We start from the raw sequence: 15524 nt of genomic DNA on the forward strand, positions 1-15524 counted from the left end.
GGGATCAATTATTTTTCTTCTTTTGTTGTTGATTGAGGTGGGTTATAGGAATAAGGTGACGTTTTAGAGTTGAAATTGTTAGTGTTTTTCGTGATGCTCTTTCCTTTTCTTCTTAGTGAAAAAACATACTAAAATAACAACGCAATGGTGGTGAGAATAAGCGTTCTCAGGTATCTATGGATGTGTGATATGAATTAGGTGGATGATGTTGAAGCATCAGTCAATAAAAAACAAATAGGATCTCATATATTATACATTAATCCTTACATTAGTGCTTGAAAGATTAGTTGGTGAAACAAGAACAGCACACTTTTTTTGCTTTTTTGTTTAGCTGTTAAAACACGTGTCTGGCCTGCTGGACGTATATTTTGCTATCTTAACTTGAAGGGCAATATAAGTGTTAAATGCATGTTGCTTATGTTTCTCAAGAAACAGAGCATTTTTTGCAACTGTTTCTTTTGTAAACAGCTCGGTTGAATGTATATAAAACCCGAATTGATCATCTTACCGACACCTTTTACTCATATATCTCTTTTATTCGTTCATGATTATGTTGAATTTATTTTTTTAGGTTAAATGTCTCATTCATGTGGTTAAGGCTGGTGCATTCAAGTCCCGCAGCAACGCGCGGGCATTTTTGCTAGTTGATAACTATATTGACAAAATTTGATATAGAATCAGCGATTTTGAGAAAAGAAAAAAGTGCTAGGCCTTTGCGCTTGTTTCTAATTTCCTCATAAACATACGTACAAAAAGAAAGAAAAAAATGAGTGCAAATAAAACATTCTGAAATACGATTTTCTTTTATCATATTCACATCTTTCATTTTAAGAACTTACCTCTGAAAATGCCAATCTATCAGCAACATCATTTGTGCACTCAAAAAGCCTTGTTAGCTGACGGGTTACTCTCAAGACAGAAACGGGACTCTTGTTATATTTGCCTCTTGCCCCGAGCTGGCCTTTAAGTTCAGTTGCAGAGTAAAAAAATTAGAGGAAGAAAGAACAATGAAGGGCCTCTGGTGGTAAACATTCTCGCTCACCTCTTGGGTTGTCCAAGCGTGAGGGCCAGCAAATGTGACAAGCTTCCCATTGACTTTCTCATTTCTTGAACCTATAAAGGTCAGAGGAGCTACATCCTAATCCCAAAAATAAAGTGTTCAGATACCATAACGAGAGGTAAACAAAAAGAAAGTATTTCTAAAATCAACCAGGGAAATGGTCAACGCATGACTAAACTGGGTGTCCATGTATGCAATTCTTGTGGGGGCATCTGTTCCCTATACTGATTTCTCTTCTAATATAGGCAATTCCCTGAGAATGAAACGTAAATATAAGCCTTTTCACTTAGTAGCTAGTACTAAGTGATAGAATTTAAACTAGGTTTATAGAGACTGATTTCATAAACTTAACTCAATTGAATTCAGTTCATGCTGCTCTTCAACAGCAGCATGCTCTTTATACAAGATTTACATACACGCATGCAATAATCAAATACCAGCATGCAATAAACAACTACCAGAAAGTGTTTGTCTAGCTGTGTGAGTTTATACAATATTCTTCTGTCCATCTTCATTAGCATCTTCGACAAGGTTTCATGGCTTCCATTGAGAATAATCATTTCAAGTCAGCAGCACATGGCTTAGCAGCACATGACTCAGGTCAAGTCAGCAGCACATGGCTTAGCAGCACATGACTCAGGTAGATCGAACTGCATGGATTGCTGACATGGAGTGGTGTGCTGACCTGGAGGAAATGTTGGTTTATCACGCCCCCGCAAGCGAAGCGGGCGTGGACGCACGGGAAGCTTGGAGAGTAGATAACGGAAACGAGGAGAGGACAGACCTTTGGTGAGAAAGTCTGCAATTTGATCAGCAGTGGCAACATAGCCAACCTGTAGTTCTTTGCGGACGACCTTTTAGCGAACGTAGTGGTAGTCAACTTCAACGTGTCGCATTCGCGCCTGATATACAAGATTAGAGGCAACAGCAAGGGCACTGAGATTGTCGCACCACAACTGTGGTGGAGAAAGAGAAAGGTGCAGGTCACGAAAGATATGGCGGAACCACGATAACGTGGCTGCCGTATAAGCCAGCTGTCTGTACTCGGCCTCAGTGCTGGATCGAGACACCCCGCGCTGTTTCTTGGAGCTCCAAGAGACAAGATTATCGCCCAGAAAAATGCAATAGCCCCTAGTTGAGCGCCGATCGTCAGGATCCCCGGCATAATCGGCATCAGCAAAGGCAGTGAGGGTGAGAGAGCTAGGTTTATAAACAATGCCGTGATCAGGAGTGGCTTTCAAGTATCGAAGTATGCGTTTTACAGCTGCCCAGTGAGTAGTGGTGGGAGAATGCATATATTGACAGACCTGATTGACGGCGAAAGCAATATCCGGTCTCGTGAAGAGAAGGTATTGGAGAGCGTCAACGATACTCCGAAAAAGTGTGCCATTAGATAAAGGTTCACCTTCATAGAGACTTAACTTGCGTCCAGTGGTAGCGGGAGTGGTGAGAGGTTTTGCATCACACATATTTGTCTTTTTGAGAAGGTCCAGGATGTACTTGGATTGAGTAAGATACATGGCAGTGGGTGTCCTCTGAATTTCCATACCCAGAAAATAATGCAAAGGACCTAAGTCCTTCATGGAGAACTTTTGACCAAGTTGGTGAATAAGCTGAGAGATATGAGAAGGGTTATTACCCGTAACAAGGATGTCATCAACGTAGATCAATAAGTAAATGACAGTGGACCCATTAAAATATGTGAACAACGACGAATCTGCGAGGGATGCCTGAAACCCTAGATCTTCAAGATGGTGGGAGAAACATTGAAACCAGGCACGGGGTGCCTGTTTGAGACCATATAGTGATTTGTGCAAGCGACAGACATGATTTGGAAACTGAGAGTCCACAAATCCTACAGGCTGCCGCATATAAACAACCTCTGCTAAAGAACCATGTAAGAAAGCATTCTGAACATCAAGTTGTCTGATAGGCCAGTTGAAGTGAAGAGCAACTGAGAGGACGAGGCGAATGGTTGCATGAGTAACGACCGGACTGAACGTCTCGTCATAATCAATACCATCTTGTTGGTGATAGCCATTGGCGACTAATCGAGCTTTATACCGCTGTATTGAACCATCAGAATGTCGTTTGATCCGATATACCCATTTATTGGGAAGCACATTCATGGAGGGAGCAAAGGGAACCAATGACCATGTTCCAGTGCGTAAGAGGGCAGTAAACTCTTCTGCCATGGCCTGGCGCCATTCTGGAGATTTGTTAGCCTGGGTAAAACAAGTAGGCTCAAGCACAGGATTAGTGACAGTAGAAGTAAATGCATATTTAGGATTAGGTTTGTGAATCCCATCCTTGGCACGTGTGGTCATAGAATGAGTAGGTGGAAGGATCCTCTGAGAAGAAGAGGATGTAGAAGGAATGTGACTTGCATTCGTGGGTCCTAGAGGAGTGGATATAGGAGGAGTAGGGATAGGTAATATGGAGGGAGGGGTAGGCGTGGGAGTGACGGTTGAGGGTAGAGGTGGTGGAGTAGGGTTAGGAGGGATGGGAGGTGACTGTGGGCGGTATGGGAGGGATGGACCTATGTCTAATGTCATAGTGTCGGTGGAAATGGTTGGTGATGGAGACACGGGAGTAATGGATTCTTTATATGGGAAACAAGTTTCATCAAATACAACATGACGAGACACAAAAAATTTTCCTGTAGACATGTCAAGACATCTATAACCTTGGTGATTTAAAGAGTAGCCAAGAAAAACACAACGTTTGGAACGAAACTGAAGTTTATTACTATTATATGGTCGAAAATATGGAAAACATGCACACCCAAAAACCTTTAGGAAATCATATTGAGGAGATTTGTGAAAGAGTTTTTGAAAGGGAGAGTCATTATGTAAAACCTTAGTGGGTAAACGATTTATCAAATAATTGGCGGTATGAAATGCATCATCCCAAAAGGATGTGGGCAATGAGGAATGGGCAAGAAGAGTGAGGCCAGTTTCAACAAGATGGCAATGTTTACGCTCTGAAATTCCATTTTGTTCGGGATGATGTGGGCAAGATAAGCGATGATGAATACCATGGTGAGTCAAGAAAGCTTTGAAATTGGTACTAAGATACTCACCTCCCCCGTCAGTTTGAAAAGATTTAATGGTGGTATTAAACATATTTTCAACTAATTTCTTGAAAGCAACAAATGTAGAAAAGACATCAGATTTGAATTTTAATGGATACAACCAAGAATATCGAGAGAAATCATCGATAAAAACCACATAGTATTTAAATCCATTAATTGAAACAGTAGGAGAAGTCCATACATCTGAATGGACCAATTGCAAAGGAAATGACGATTTTGAATTAGATAAACTAAAAGGTAACTTGTGACTTTTGCCCAGAGGGCAGGACTGACAAAATGCTCTTGTTACAACGCCATTGATAGGCAACTTATTGCTAGAAATTAAACTTTTCAAAACATGAGAAGATGGATGACCTAATCTAGAGTGCCAAATGGAATTGGACACCCTAGCACCTATGAATGCAGAGACTCCTTTAGTGCATGATGAAACTGTTGAGAAGGGGTAGAATCCATTGTTACTCCGGCCGTGGAAAAGCATCTTCCCCGTGTGAAGGTCCTGAACACGATAGGCGTGTGGGAATAAAGTTAGAGAACAATTATTATCAGTGGTGAAGCGATGAATGGAAATGATATTAGTGGATGCATTAGGGCAAAGTAATGTGTTTGGGAGATGAAAAAGAGCTTGGGGTGTACGAATGCAAGTGTTACCAACATGAGAGATTTTCAAACCTGTTCCTCCAACGACGCCATTCACTTGATCAGTACCATGATATGGTCGAGCATTCGTCACCTGAGCAGGATCATTGGTTATGTGTGCATTGGCTCCAGAATCGAAAAGCCAATTCTGGATGGTGGGAGCACTGGCAGCATAAGTCTGAAGCTTTGGTGCTGGAACGCGCCCTTCATAGGACATGTTAAGACGGTTGTAGCAGTCAATTGCGGAATGGCCATAGCGAGTACAAATTTGGCATTGAAGCCTGCCATTAGGAAATGAGGTCTGAGAGGGAGCAGGACCAAGGAGGCCATCAGGTTGGCGAGATGGAGAGCCATGGGATGATCCGTGACGGGAAAAGGAGCTACGACCGCCATTGCCACGACCTCGAAGCCCGGAGGAGAAGCCACGGCCTCTAAAGGGAGGAGATGGACGACCACCATTACGGGTGGCTGCAAATGCAGTAGGGCCGGTATCTGCAGTGAAAGCAGAATGCATTTTCTGGCGACGTTCAGCACCAAGAAGGAGTGCTTCCAAAGCACTGTACGTAATCGCCTCGTCACGGGCTTGGGCGGCGGCAACCGTGCTTTCATAAGCAGGACCAACATTATTAAGAATGATGGCAACGATGTCCGAATCTGAAACGGGAGCACCAGAGAGAGAGAGAGTATCTGCAAGACAATTAATCTTATCCAAGAATTCAGAAATGGAAGAGTCACCTCGATGAGTATTCATCAGCTCACTACGAAGCTGAAGGAGACGACCGGTGGACTGCGAAGCATAGCGGTCACGTAAGGTCGTCCAGGCAGAATGGGAGCTAGTTTTCCCAATTAAGACAGCAAGAATAGTGGGGTGAACGGAGGAGTTAATCCATGACAGGACTGTGGCATCTTGTTGAACCCAGATGTCAAACGCAGGATTGACTGCGTCAATGAGGTTACCATCCGCATCTTTCAAGAATGCAGAAGGACATGGACTGGTTCCATCGATAAAGGAAACAAGGTTTCGGCTACGAAGAAGTGGAAGCATTTGAGCTTGCCAAAGGGGGTAGTTGGTACGATCAAGTTTGATGGTGAGAAAATGGGAGGCATTTGGGAAGGTAAGAGAAGTAGATTGAGAAGCCATGGAAAAAATAATAATAATGGTTGTGTCGTGAGACTTTCAGCTCTTTGATACCATGATAGAATTTAAACTAGGTTTATAGAGACTGATTTCATAAACTTAACTCAATTGAATTCAGTTCATGCTGCTCTTCAACAGCAGCATGCTCTTTATACAAGATTTACATACACGCATGCAATAATCAAATACCAGCATGCAATAAACAACTACCAGAAAGTGTTTGTCTAGCTGTGTGAGTTTATACAATATTCTTCTGTCCATCTTCATCAGCATCTTCGACAAGGTTTCATGGCTTCCATTGAGAATAATCATTTCAAGTCAGCAGCACATGGCTTAGCAGCACATGACTCAGGTCAAGTCAGCAGCACATGGCTTAGCAGCACATGACTCAGGTAGATCGAACTGCATGGATTGCTGACATGGAGTGGTGTGCTGACCTGGAGGAAATGTTGGTTTATCACTAAGTACTAACATCAAAATAGATATTCCATCTCACAACGAAACACAAGAAACTGTAATGACAGAATGATAACTAGCATACATAATTATTGATTGTTTTATGAAATCATGTCCTTGGAAAGATTCCTTTCCGAACATATGATTATTCTCCAAGCATACGCATACCTCTTCAGGGTGTGTGCTTAGATGCATGCCTGTGTTTTGAATGATTTTTATACATGCAACTTCTTATAACTTTGTCTGGTTTAATTGTTGTTTCTGATAAAGAAAGTGAATGGGGGTTGGAGGAGTGCTATATGAGAATAAGAATAATAAGAAGATACGGAAATTAATTTGAAACATCAAGCTGACAGTGAAGCAAAAATCTGGATATGCCAGTAACAAGATAGTAAGAGAGGAAGTTTAAGTGAAACCTACTTGCATGAATCCACATAAACGAATTATGACGTGATTTATGCATGAAACCTGGGGAAACTTTTTAGTGCAATACTTGATCTCCATAAGTGGAACTTCGGGATGCTTGTCACAGTTGTGGATGGAATAGAAAACAAATTTTTGGATTCCCATTGCTTTTGCACATTGTATAAGAGTAACTTTTCCTTCCCAATCTACCTAAATGGAAAAAATGGTTAGATAAGACCAAAAATGCATGCAGGACACATTAGTAAGTCCGGTAATGTTTACTGCAACATATAAAATAACTTCATGATCTTAGATGGATACACGAATCTCTAAACTGAATCGGAGCATTTTTTAAAAGGTTGAACAATCCATAGACCTTTTCTAATTTATTCCTATTTTTTATTTGAACAAGGAATAACATAAAGCCCAAATACTGTAAAGCAAGCAGGAAACTAAAATTAGACAACGATATGCTTTGATCTCCATTTGTAATGGACGAACTGATCATTTAACGAATGAACTGCTCGTTCTGCTTATCAATGATAGCTTCAAGAGTTGGGCATTAAAAATCACCTTTTTTATGGGCTCTTAGGGACGTCCCATGGTGCAATTAAGACTCAAATCAACAAACCGTAGCACTCCAATCTCTTAGAAAATTTATAAAAATTTATTGCTATGAACTTAAAGTTGTCCCAAGTAGCATCTGCAAATTAACAAACCTTAAAATTCTCAGATTTGGTTAGAGTGGGAAACTTCAAAATTTTCCTCAGCCGGATGGCTCAGTTGGTTTGCTATCTCTTGAAGTACTAAAACTCTATTATAACGGTATATTAGAAAGCCTGAGGCCCTCATTTGCTCAACCTCATTACGGGATATTATTTTGGGAGAAACCAAAATTCAGAGCGTACCCTCAAGCATCAAACAAGCTTCTCAGCTGTCTTACCTATTCTTAATCGAGTGTAAGAGCCTTCGATCTTTACCAGAGCTCCCAATGCTACCTCATCTTCTAGCAAATGGCTGCAAGTCACTGAAGACATTGTCAAGTTCAAGGACCGCAATTACACAATGCTGGAATAGATATGAATTGCTTCGAGAGCAACTTCACTTTTTTAATTGCCCAAGGTTGAGTTATGATGCAAGGAGCAGCATAATGGTTGATGCACAACTTAGAATCATGCGAGTGGCATCTGCATATCAATCTATGTTGCAGGAAAAGTTTTCTGAGCCCTTAGTTACCATTTTATGTCCAGGATCTGAACTTCCAAATTGGTTCGTAGATCAAAATGAGGGGACTTCAATAAATGTCAGGCTTCCTGCGAATTGGTTTCATGAAGATTTCTTGGGTTTTGCTCTCTCTGTTGCATCCAAACTCTTTGCTCGATATGATGTGAACTTTGAATGCAAGTACAATTTCAAAACTGGAGAGGGGAAAAGTCATAAAATCAATTGTTCTTTCAATTTTGAAATTGACAATGGAGGAAATTATCGTTACTCACATCCAGAGCATGTGTTCGGAATGTATAAAGACCTTGAATATGAAAAGAGACCGTGTCACTGAGGTCTCTATTCACTTCCAGAATAAGTATCCCAATACGGTGGAAAAGTGTGGGATATGCTGAAGATGCTGAGAAATTAAAACGAGATGTCATGTCGCAACAAGAACAAGATGAGCACACAGCAAGTGGGAGTGGTGATCCTGAAGCCAGTGGAAGCGATGAATCTGAGGAAGCAAGTGGAAGCGATGACTCTGAGGGAGAAAGTGGAGGACGAGGAAGCAAGTAGAAGGGAGTCTGAGCAAGCAAGTGGAAGTGAAGAGCCGGATGCAAGTGGAAGTGATTAGTCTGTTGCTGGTTCAGGGCTCTCCTAAACTTCAATGTAAAAAATAATTTAAAGATAAAAAATTGAGTAGTTCATTTAGTATTCAACCACAATTCTATGTTAAATGTGTGAAATATATTAAAATTGTCTACATCTATCTCAAAATCTATTTACATCCTAATTAAGGGAGGAGTAAGAGATGAGAAATTTCATACAGACAGGCAGTCCTTGTTTAAGAAATATAAGGTATTCATTGAGTTCTACAAATATAACTAATACATGCGTCATAATAGACCACCTATCAATTAAGATTATTATACAAACCAAAGAATTCAGTTGATTCAAAAATCAAACCCATAACAAAATTTATCTGATATATTAAGACAAAAACAAAACCCAAACAGATACCTTCTAGCATTTCCTTTAGAGAAAATTTTCTCAAAAGAGAAAACAACTAAAATCATTGACAAATAGATACAACAAAGATAAAATTCATTAGAACTCCTGTTGAAGAAAATAATAAGCAACATTTATGGAAAAAAATTCAACGATATTGAGAAAATTACTTGACTTGCTTTGTCATTGATAACTATATTGACAAAATTTGATATAGAATCAACGATATTGAGAAAAGAAAAAAGTGCAAGGCCTTTGAGCTTGTTTCTAATTTCCTCATAAACATACGAACAAAAAGAAAGAAACAAATGGGTGCAAACAAAACATTCTGAAATACGATTTTCCTTGATCAGATCACATCTTTCATTTTAAGAGCTTACCTCTAAAAATGCCAATCTATCAGCAACATCATTTGTGCACTCAAAAAGCCTTGTTAGCTGACGGGTTACTCTCAAGACAGAAACTGGGACTCTTGTTATATTTGCCTCTTGCCCCGCAAACCTTTCACACAATGTTATTACCTGAAAGCAAAGGGCACTTTTAAAAACCCTAGACCTTGGTTACAATGAGGGTGAGGCACAGTAGGAGCTGGCCTTAACTTCAGTTGCAGAGTATAAAAATTAGAAGAAGAAAGAACAATGAAGGGCCTCTGGTGGTAAACATTCTCGCTCACCTCTTGGGTTGTCCTAGCGCGAGGGCCAGCAAATGTGACAAGCTTCCCACTGACTTTCTCATTTCTTGAACCTATAAAGGTCAGAGGAGCTACATCCTAATACCAAAAATAAAAAGTGTTCAGATACCATAACGAGGTAAACAAAAAGAAAGTATTTCTAAAATCAACCAGGGAAACGGTCAATGCATGATTAAACTGGTGTACATGTATGCAATTCTTGTGGGGGCATCTGTTCCCTATACTGATTTCTCTTCTAATATAGGCACTGCAATACTGCATACTGTCCAATTCCCTGAGAATAAAACTTAAAGATAAGCCTTTTCACTTAGTAGCTAGTACTAACATCAAAATAGATATTCCATCTCACAACGAAACACAAGAAACTGTAATGACAGAAGAATAACTAGCATACATAATTATTGGTTGTTTTATGAAATCATGTCCTTGGAAAGATTCCTTTCCGAACATATGATCATTCTCCACGCATATGCATACCTCTTCAGGGTGTGTGTGCTTTAGATGCATGCCTGTGTTTTGAATGATTTTTATACATGCAACTTCTTATAACTCTGTCTGGTTTAATTGTTGTTTCTGATAAAGAAAGTGAATGGGGGTTGGAGGAGTGCTATATGAGAATAAGAATAATAAGAAGATACGGAAATTAATTTGAAACATCAAGCTGACAGTGAAGCACAAATCTGGATATGCCAGTAACAAGATAGTAAGAGAGGAAGTTTAAGTGAAACCTACTTCCATGAATCCACTTAAACGAATTATGGCGTGATTCATGCAAGAATCCTGGAGAAACTTTTCAGTGCAATACTTGATCTCCATAAGTGGAACTTCGTGGTGCTTGTCACAGTTGTGGATGGAATAGAAAACAAATAAAATAACTTCATTGTATAAGAACAACTTTTCCTTCCCAATCTACCTAAATGGAGAAAATGGTTAGATAAGACCAAAAATGCACGCAGGGCACATTAGTAAGTCCGGTAATGTTTACTGCAACATATAAAATAACTTCATGATCTTAGATGGATACACGAATCTCTAAATCGAATCGGAGCATTTTTTAAAATGTTGAACAATCCATACCTTTTCTAATTACTTTAGTCTAAAGAAGGCTTTTCAATTGCACTGTACCAATGAACAGTGTTTTGCACCACATTTCAGTTTATTTACAAGATTGCCACTCGGATGCTTTTAACCACCTTTCATTTAATTTACAAAATTGCCACTCAGGCTTAAAAACCTATTTTCAGCCGTTGGCTGCATTTCACGTTTGACTCGGCGAGAGAGAGGGGGGAGGGGGACATCACGCCTGACAAATTGGAGAGAGACAATCGCTCCCATTTTTTACTCGGAGACAGCTGGGTGTGCCTCTGGCGAGCGGAGATAGGGGGATAGAGCGACTACAGAGGAGGGAGACACAGAGCCTGACAGATTGGATAGAGATGGAAGATACGGGTTTGGACTGAGTGAGAGAGATATTTAGGTAGGTGCTCTGCCAAGCTCTCTCTGCCGCTAATCTTGATGCAAACGTGTTGATAATCATGGGAAGGGTAGAACGATGGTAAAGCTGGCCTTTTCCATTTCCTTCTCAAACCCTCATTGCCTCTTCCGTCTCGCAGACTCTCACAGACCCTGTGAGAACGACGGTCTCGCCTCCATCCTATCCTCCAGTCGCCGCCGTCTCCCTTCTCTAGGTAGGGTGTTGTGCGTGTGCGGACACCATCAGTTGCTGGATTCATTAACCCCGGTTCTGAGGGATTTCAAAAGCTATTTTTCCGTCGAGGAAATCGCCATACCGGTGCACTCAAAGTAAGTCGCCATTCTCTCATCCTCTTCCTAGATTTCGTCTTTCGTGGCTGCAAGCCAAGTTTTGTATAGTTATCTATATGCATGTATGCTTGGTTAATCTTAATTTTCCATATCCAATATATTCAAATCATGTTATTAGTCAGATTACTATTTGTGATCTGTTGTTTCGAGATTGTCTAACCTTTAGGTTGATAACTCTTGCAGCATTGAAGCATCATACGCCGCACATCCTATTGCTGATGTCTTTATCAACTTTGCTTCATACAGAAGGTCAATGATTATTCTATGAGTAGTGTTTTGGAGTGCAAAGCTTCTATGGTTGCACCTAGCGATGAATGTATGTTGATATATCTGCAGTGCTGCTGCTTCTTCCATGGCTGCTTTGAAGCAACCAACCATTAGAGTTGTGGCAATCATTGCTGAAGGTGTACCTGAGTCAGACACTAAGCAATTGATTGCATATGCACGGGCAACCAACAAGGTTACACGATTGATGCAAAGTCATCTTAATTTCACTAACCTGGGAAAATGAACTGGCAATGCTAACTTTAATTATCGTATCTTTTGCAGGTTGTCATTGGCTCAGCTACTGTTGGAGGAATTCAAGCTGGTGCTTTTAAGATTGGTGACACTGCTGAAACAATTAATAACTTTATTCCTGTATTTTCTGGATAATTCTTTTATCCCCTTTCTTCTGCGTTTAATTTGCTTAGGAAAATTTGTTTTGGAACTAAAAGTGTATGTCTCGTAATGTGATTAAACTCTGTTAACAAGGATTTTGGTCTCTAGATTTTTCATGGTGGAATTCTTATGGTGATAATTTTCTGCCGATGTCTTTGTTTTTGTACTTCTCTCAATTGTATGTAAATTCAATGAATTGTGAAATTTTTGGTGTGGTGTATTCAATGAATTGGCCAAACGGATTGATAATTAACAATAGTAATAGTTGCTTTCACTTTGCAACACTTATGGTGAAGCTGTAGATACCAATGTTATATCTGAAGTCTATGCCCTTCGGATTGCAGTCGAGGGGCAGAGAATTTCTCTGAACAATGCTGGTCGCCTTCCCATTAATAAAATAAGGGATCCAAACTTAAAGCGTGCTGAGATTTCTGATCTTCCAGTTGAGGACAAGTCACATGCTCTGCTGGTAGAGGCCCTTCGTGGCCAGACTAAGAAGTTCAATACCATAGTGGCAGTCCGGCCGATTTGAGGTGGGTAATACAAACTTTTATGTTAAGTTGATTCGTTTTGGTTTTTTGGGATGCTTAATTTCATCTGGAAACAAGGCTGAGCATCCAAAAGTTTCAAATTTATACCCATTATTCAATACTAGCTCAGTAATCATCATGTTTTCTCTGACTTTGTTTGTGAATGCTGATATATAATCATATTTTAAGAGTTTTCTATTGGGGAAACGTTAGGAGCCGATTGTCCCACTTCGAAAAAACAGCAGCAGTGGGTCCTTTTTAAAATTAATCTAATTGAAGAGACTAAGGACTGGGCACCTTCTACAAACTGCAGTACTACTACTCATGCAAGGTCTATTTCATTTCCTCTTTTGCTCTCTAAATCTTCATAACTTGCTTTTAGGTGCATTTTTTGTTTGGTTCTTATTTAAAATGAATCTAATTGAATATTCATAATCAAAAGAATTAATTTTTCTAATTGCCCAATTTTGCAGGTTTTGTATTCAAGTCTATGTCATTGCTTTATCTAAGGCAGTTGAAATGTGCATACAATATCTTAGTTTTTGTTTTTTCTTCTTTGGCTGCTTAGAGATTATGGGTCACCAGCCTGGTTTTTAATGGTATAGCAAAAGTTTGCATCTTTTTGTAAGCTATGAAATAAATATCAGATTATCTTTGGTTGCTGCACGCCTATTGCAGAAAACACCACGAGTATTTTCCAGATCTTTCATCAGTAACTCCATGAAATAATCTTTTAGCACCCCTCCATGGCATAGAAGGGCAATTAAATTCCTCGAAAATTTTGTATTCCTAGGCTTTGTACTGAAAAATGAAAACGTCAACTTAAAAACTACGTCTTCATTTATTTGCTCTGCATCTTAAATTCTCAACTGTAGGGGGAGCAATATAAATTAGGCAAACATACATTCTACATAATGGGTGTACCTTACTCCAACTATCTCCAACGAATTCACTGTTTGACCATCCAGCATCTGTCTATCTGTCTCAACATTGGACATGGAATGCTGTCGGACTAAGAGAAATGCCCTGCCCATCGGGGCAATCCATCTCTCGACATTCCAGTTGCGTTTCCCAGAAAACATTGAGGATTCAATTGGTTCACAGTCATCTGCTTCCCTCCACATATCTTCTTCACAGCATAACATCTGCCTTCGTCTCACTCTCACTACTCAGGTATTTCACTGATTTGGGGTTTTACGCAATTACAAATTTAAGTCCATTCATGTGTTGTTCTCGGTTTATTTCTGTCACTCTCTATCTGACTTGAAAATAAAAACCCTAATTTTAGATTGTTCTCTGAATCCAGATTGATTCATTCACGACAATTCTTAACAAATTTCCCCAATATGACATTTTCCCTTATTATTTTCATACATTTTATGGTTCTAATCAGTCTTTTTCGACCTTTATCACTCCCTATACAATTGTGAATAAGTAAGTTCCATGTCTGCAAAACTCTAATTACTCTGATCTAATTATCTTTCAGGAACCTAATCCCTGAACTTATTAAATTCGTTAGAGAGGTGATTTTGGATTGAATCCCAAAGTTCCCTTCCTATTTCTAGGGTTGGTGTTTTGTGCACATTTTGGGTGGTGGGTGTTGTGAATCATCACATTTTATTAAAGGTATTTGATCTGGGTAATTCTAAACCCATGTTTGGTAGTGCGAAAGTGGTCTTGATTTTTTCTGCAGCTTACTACAGTTGTGGAAGTTGTGGTTTTGGGATAGTATAGGTTGAGTTCAAAACATCCTTGAGAAATAAGGGTTGGCACAGATGGGTAGGCCATTGGTTTTTGAGATCTTGGACAAACCAGCCACAAGTTGTTTCATAGGAATATGCAGTGCAATTTGGTTCTACATACAGAAGAAAAACATTGGCTATTCACATGTGGCCTTGAGTTATGAAACTGCGGTTGCAGGGCACCATTGGAGGATTATAACTTCAGCTTTCTCTCATATAAGCATGAAGGCCGTGTCGAAGCTGGTCAAAAACGATTCCTCAGTGCATCAGGTAACTTCTATATGGTTTTCCCAAAATTAGATCACTTCTAATTCCGATCTGTGTTCTTCAATCATGTTGTCTTCGTCTGTTTTTAATTTTTGGGGCAGGTTCTTGACTATTTTCAGGGTATGTGGCTATGAGCCCACATCAGAGGCCGGTTCGACATTCCGTTGTTTGTGAGGTTGCCACGAAGAAGCCTGACTCTGCCGTGAAGAGAGATCGGCAGGCTGAAAAGAGGAGGATTTACAACAAATCCCAGAAATCTGAAATCAAAACCCGGATGAAGTAGGTACTTCTCTTATCGTTCTTCTTCACTTTCAAGAAGCACCGGTGTTTATTGAAAGTATATAATCCGTTTAGACATTTAGTTTTCGACGTATCAAGTATTTTGCGTTGTTAGTTTTCTGTTACTTTTGTTGCTGCCTGCCTTTTTTTTTTCTTTTTTTTTCGTTTTTATCCTTTTCTCTTTCACTTTTGTGCAACCCATTGTCCTCAGTTTATAATCTTTCGTTGGATAATTTGATCGCCTAATGTATTCTCAAGCAATATCTTTGGTTTTAAACTGTTGTAACCAGTTTAATCTTTAAACTATTCAATTTTAATCTTTAAACTATTCAATGTTAACCCCAACATTTTACTTTCATTCTATACACATTGGAACCAAATTTAATTGGTACTAAAAACGTATAGAGCCTTTAACTATACCATGAATGCAATGTTAGCCAATAAAAAATTATAAAAGTAACTTTGTCATGGGCTATAATCATATACAACATCGTTCCATGATTGTTACCAACCTTTAAAATCAAATTT

The 15524-nt window shown here is 39.5% G+C and overlaps 2 protein-coding genes across 6 annotated transcripts in view; one reads left to right on the forward strand and one right to left on the reverse strand.

Annotated features, from left to right (window-relative positions):
* Window positions 1-15524, reverse strand: part of LOC126585325 (protein HIGH CHLOROPHYLL FLUORESCENCE PHENOTYPE 244, chloroplastic-like) — a 93033-nt gene that overhangs the window by 73674 nt on the left and 3835 nt on the right. Inside the window, exons 3-8 of one of the 3 annotated variants that reach the window (XM_050249716.1) lie at window positions 10427-10603; window positions 9677-9772; window positions 9384-9524; window positions 6805-6999; window positions 1239-1313; window positions 1114-1138 (exon numbers count right to left, since the gene is read on the reverse strand). In XM_050249716.1, the coding sequence (XP_050105673.1) occupies window positions 1114-1138; window positions 1239-1313; window positions 6805-6999; window positions 9384-9524; window positions 9677-9772; window positions 10427-10603 (709 nt within the window). Of the gene's footprint in view, window positions 1-1042; window positions 1139-1238; window positions 1314-6804; window positions 7000-9383; window positions 9525-9676; window positions 9773-10426; window positions 10604-15524 lie in introns of all 3 variants that reach the window. The other 2 variants (XM_050249715.1, XM_050249717.1) reach the window with 2 other exon arrangements.
* Window positions 10812-13675, forward strand: LOC126585334 (ATP-citrate synthase beta chain protein 2-like). 3 transcript variants are annotated; one of them, XM_050249748.1, is made up of 6 exons: window positions 10812-11497; window positions 11702-11767; window positions 11855-11978; window positions 12068-12711; window positions 12898-13039; window positions 13387-13675. In XM_050249748.1, the coding sequence occupies exons 1-4, from the start codon at window positions 11247-11249 to the stop codon at window positions 12170-12172; spliced, it is 546 nt and encodes a 181-aa protein (XP_050105705.1). In that variant the 5' UTR covers window positions 10812-11246; the 3' UTR covers window positions 12173-12711; window positions 12898-13039; window positions 13387-13675. The 3 variants fall into 3 exon arrangements, with proteins under 3 accessions (XP_050105705.1, XP_050105704.1, XP_050105703.1); XM_050249747.1 differs by lacking the exon at window positions 12898-13039 and having other exon boundaries at window positions 13387-13420; window positions 13584-13675; XM_050249746.1 differs by lacking the exon at window positions 12898-13039.

The sequence above is a fragment of the Malus sylvestris genome, chromosome 10 (assembly GCF_916048215.2).
Source record: "Malus sylvestris chromosome 10, drMalSylv7.2, whole genome shotgun sequence".
In the NCBI taxonomy this organism is placed as follows: Eukaryota; Viridiplantae; Streptophyta; class Magnoliopsida; order Rosales; family Rosaceae; genus Malus; species Malus sylvestris.

Bases quoted from the DNA above. Each gene is read 5' to 3' on its own strand.
- LOC126585334 (XM_050249748.1), top strand. From the start codon at position 11,247: ATGGTAAAGCTGGCCTTTTCCATTTCCTTCTCAAACCCTCATTGCCTC. The intron at 11,768-11,854 runs GTCAATGATTAT...ATATATCTGCAG, and splicing joins AACTTTGCTTCATACAGAAG to TGCTGCTGCTTCTTCCATGG. The intron at 11,979-12,067 runs GTTACACGATTG...TATCTTTTGCAG, and splicing joins ATGCACGGGCAACCAACAAG to GTTGTCATTGGCTCAGCTAC.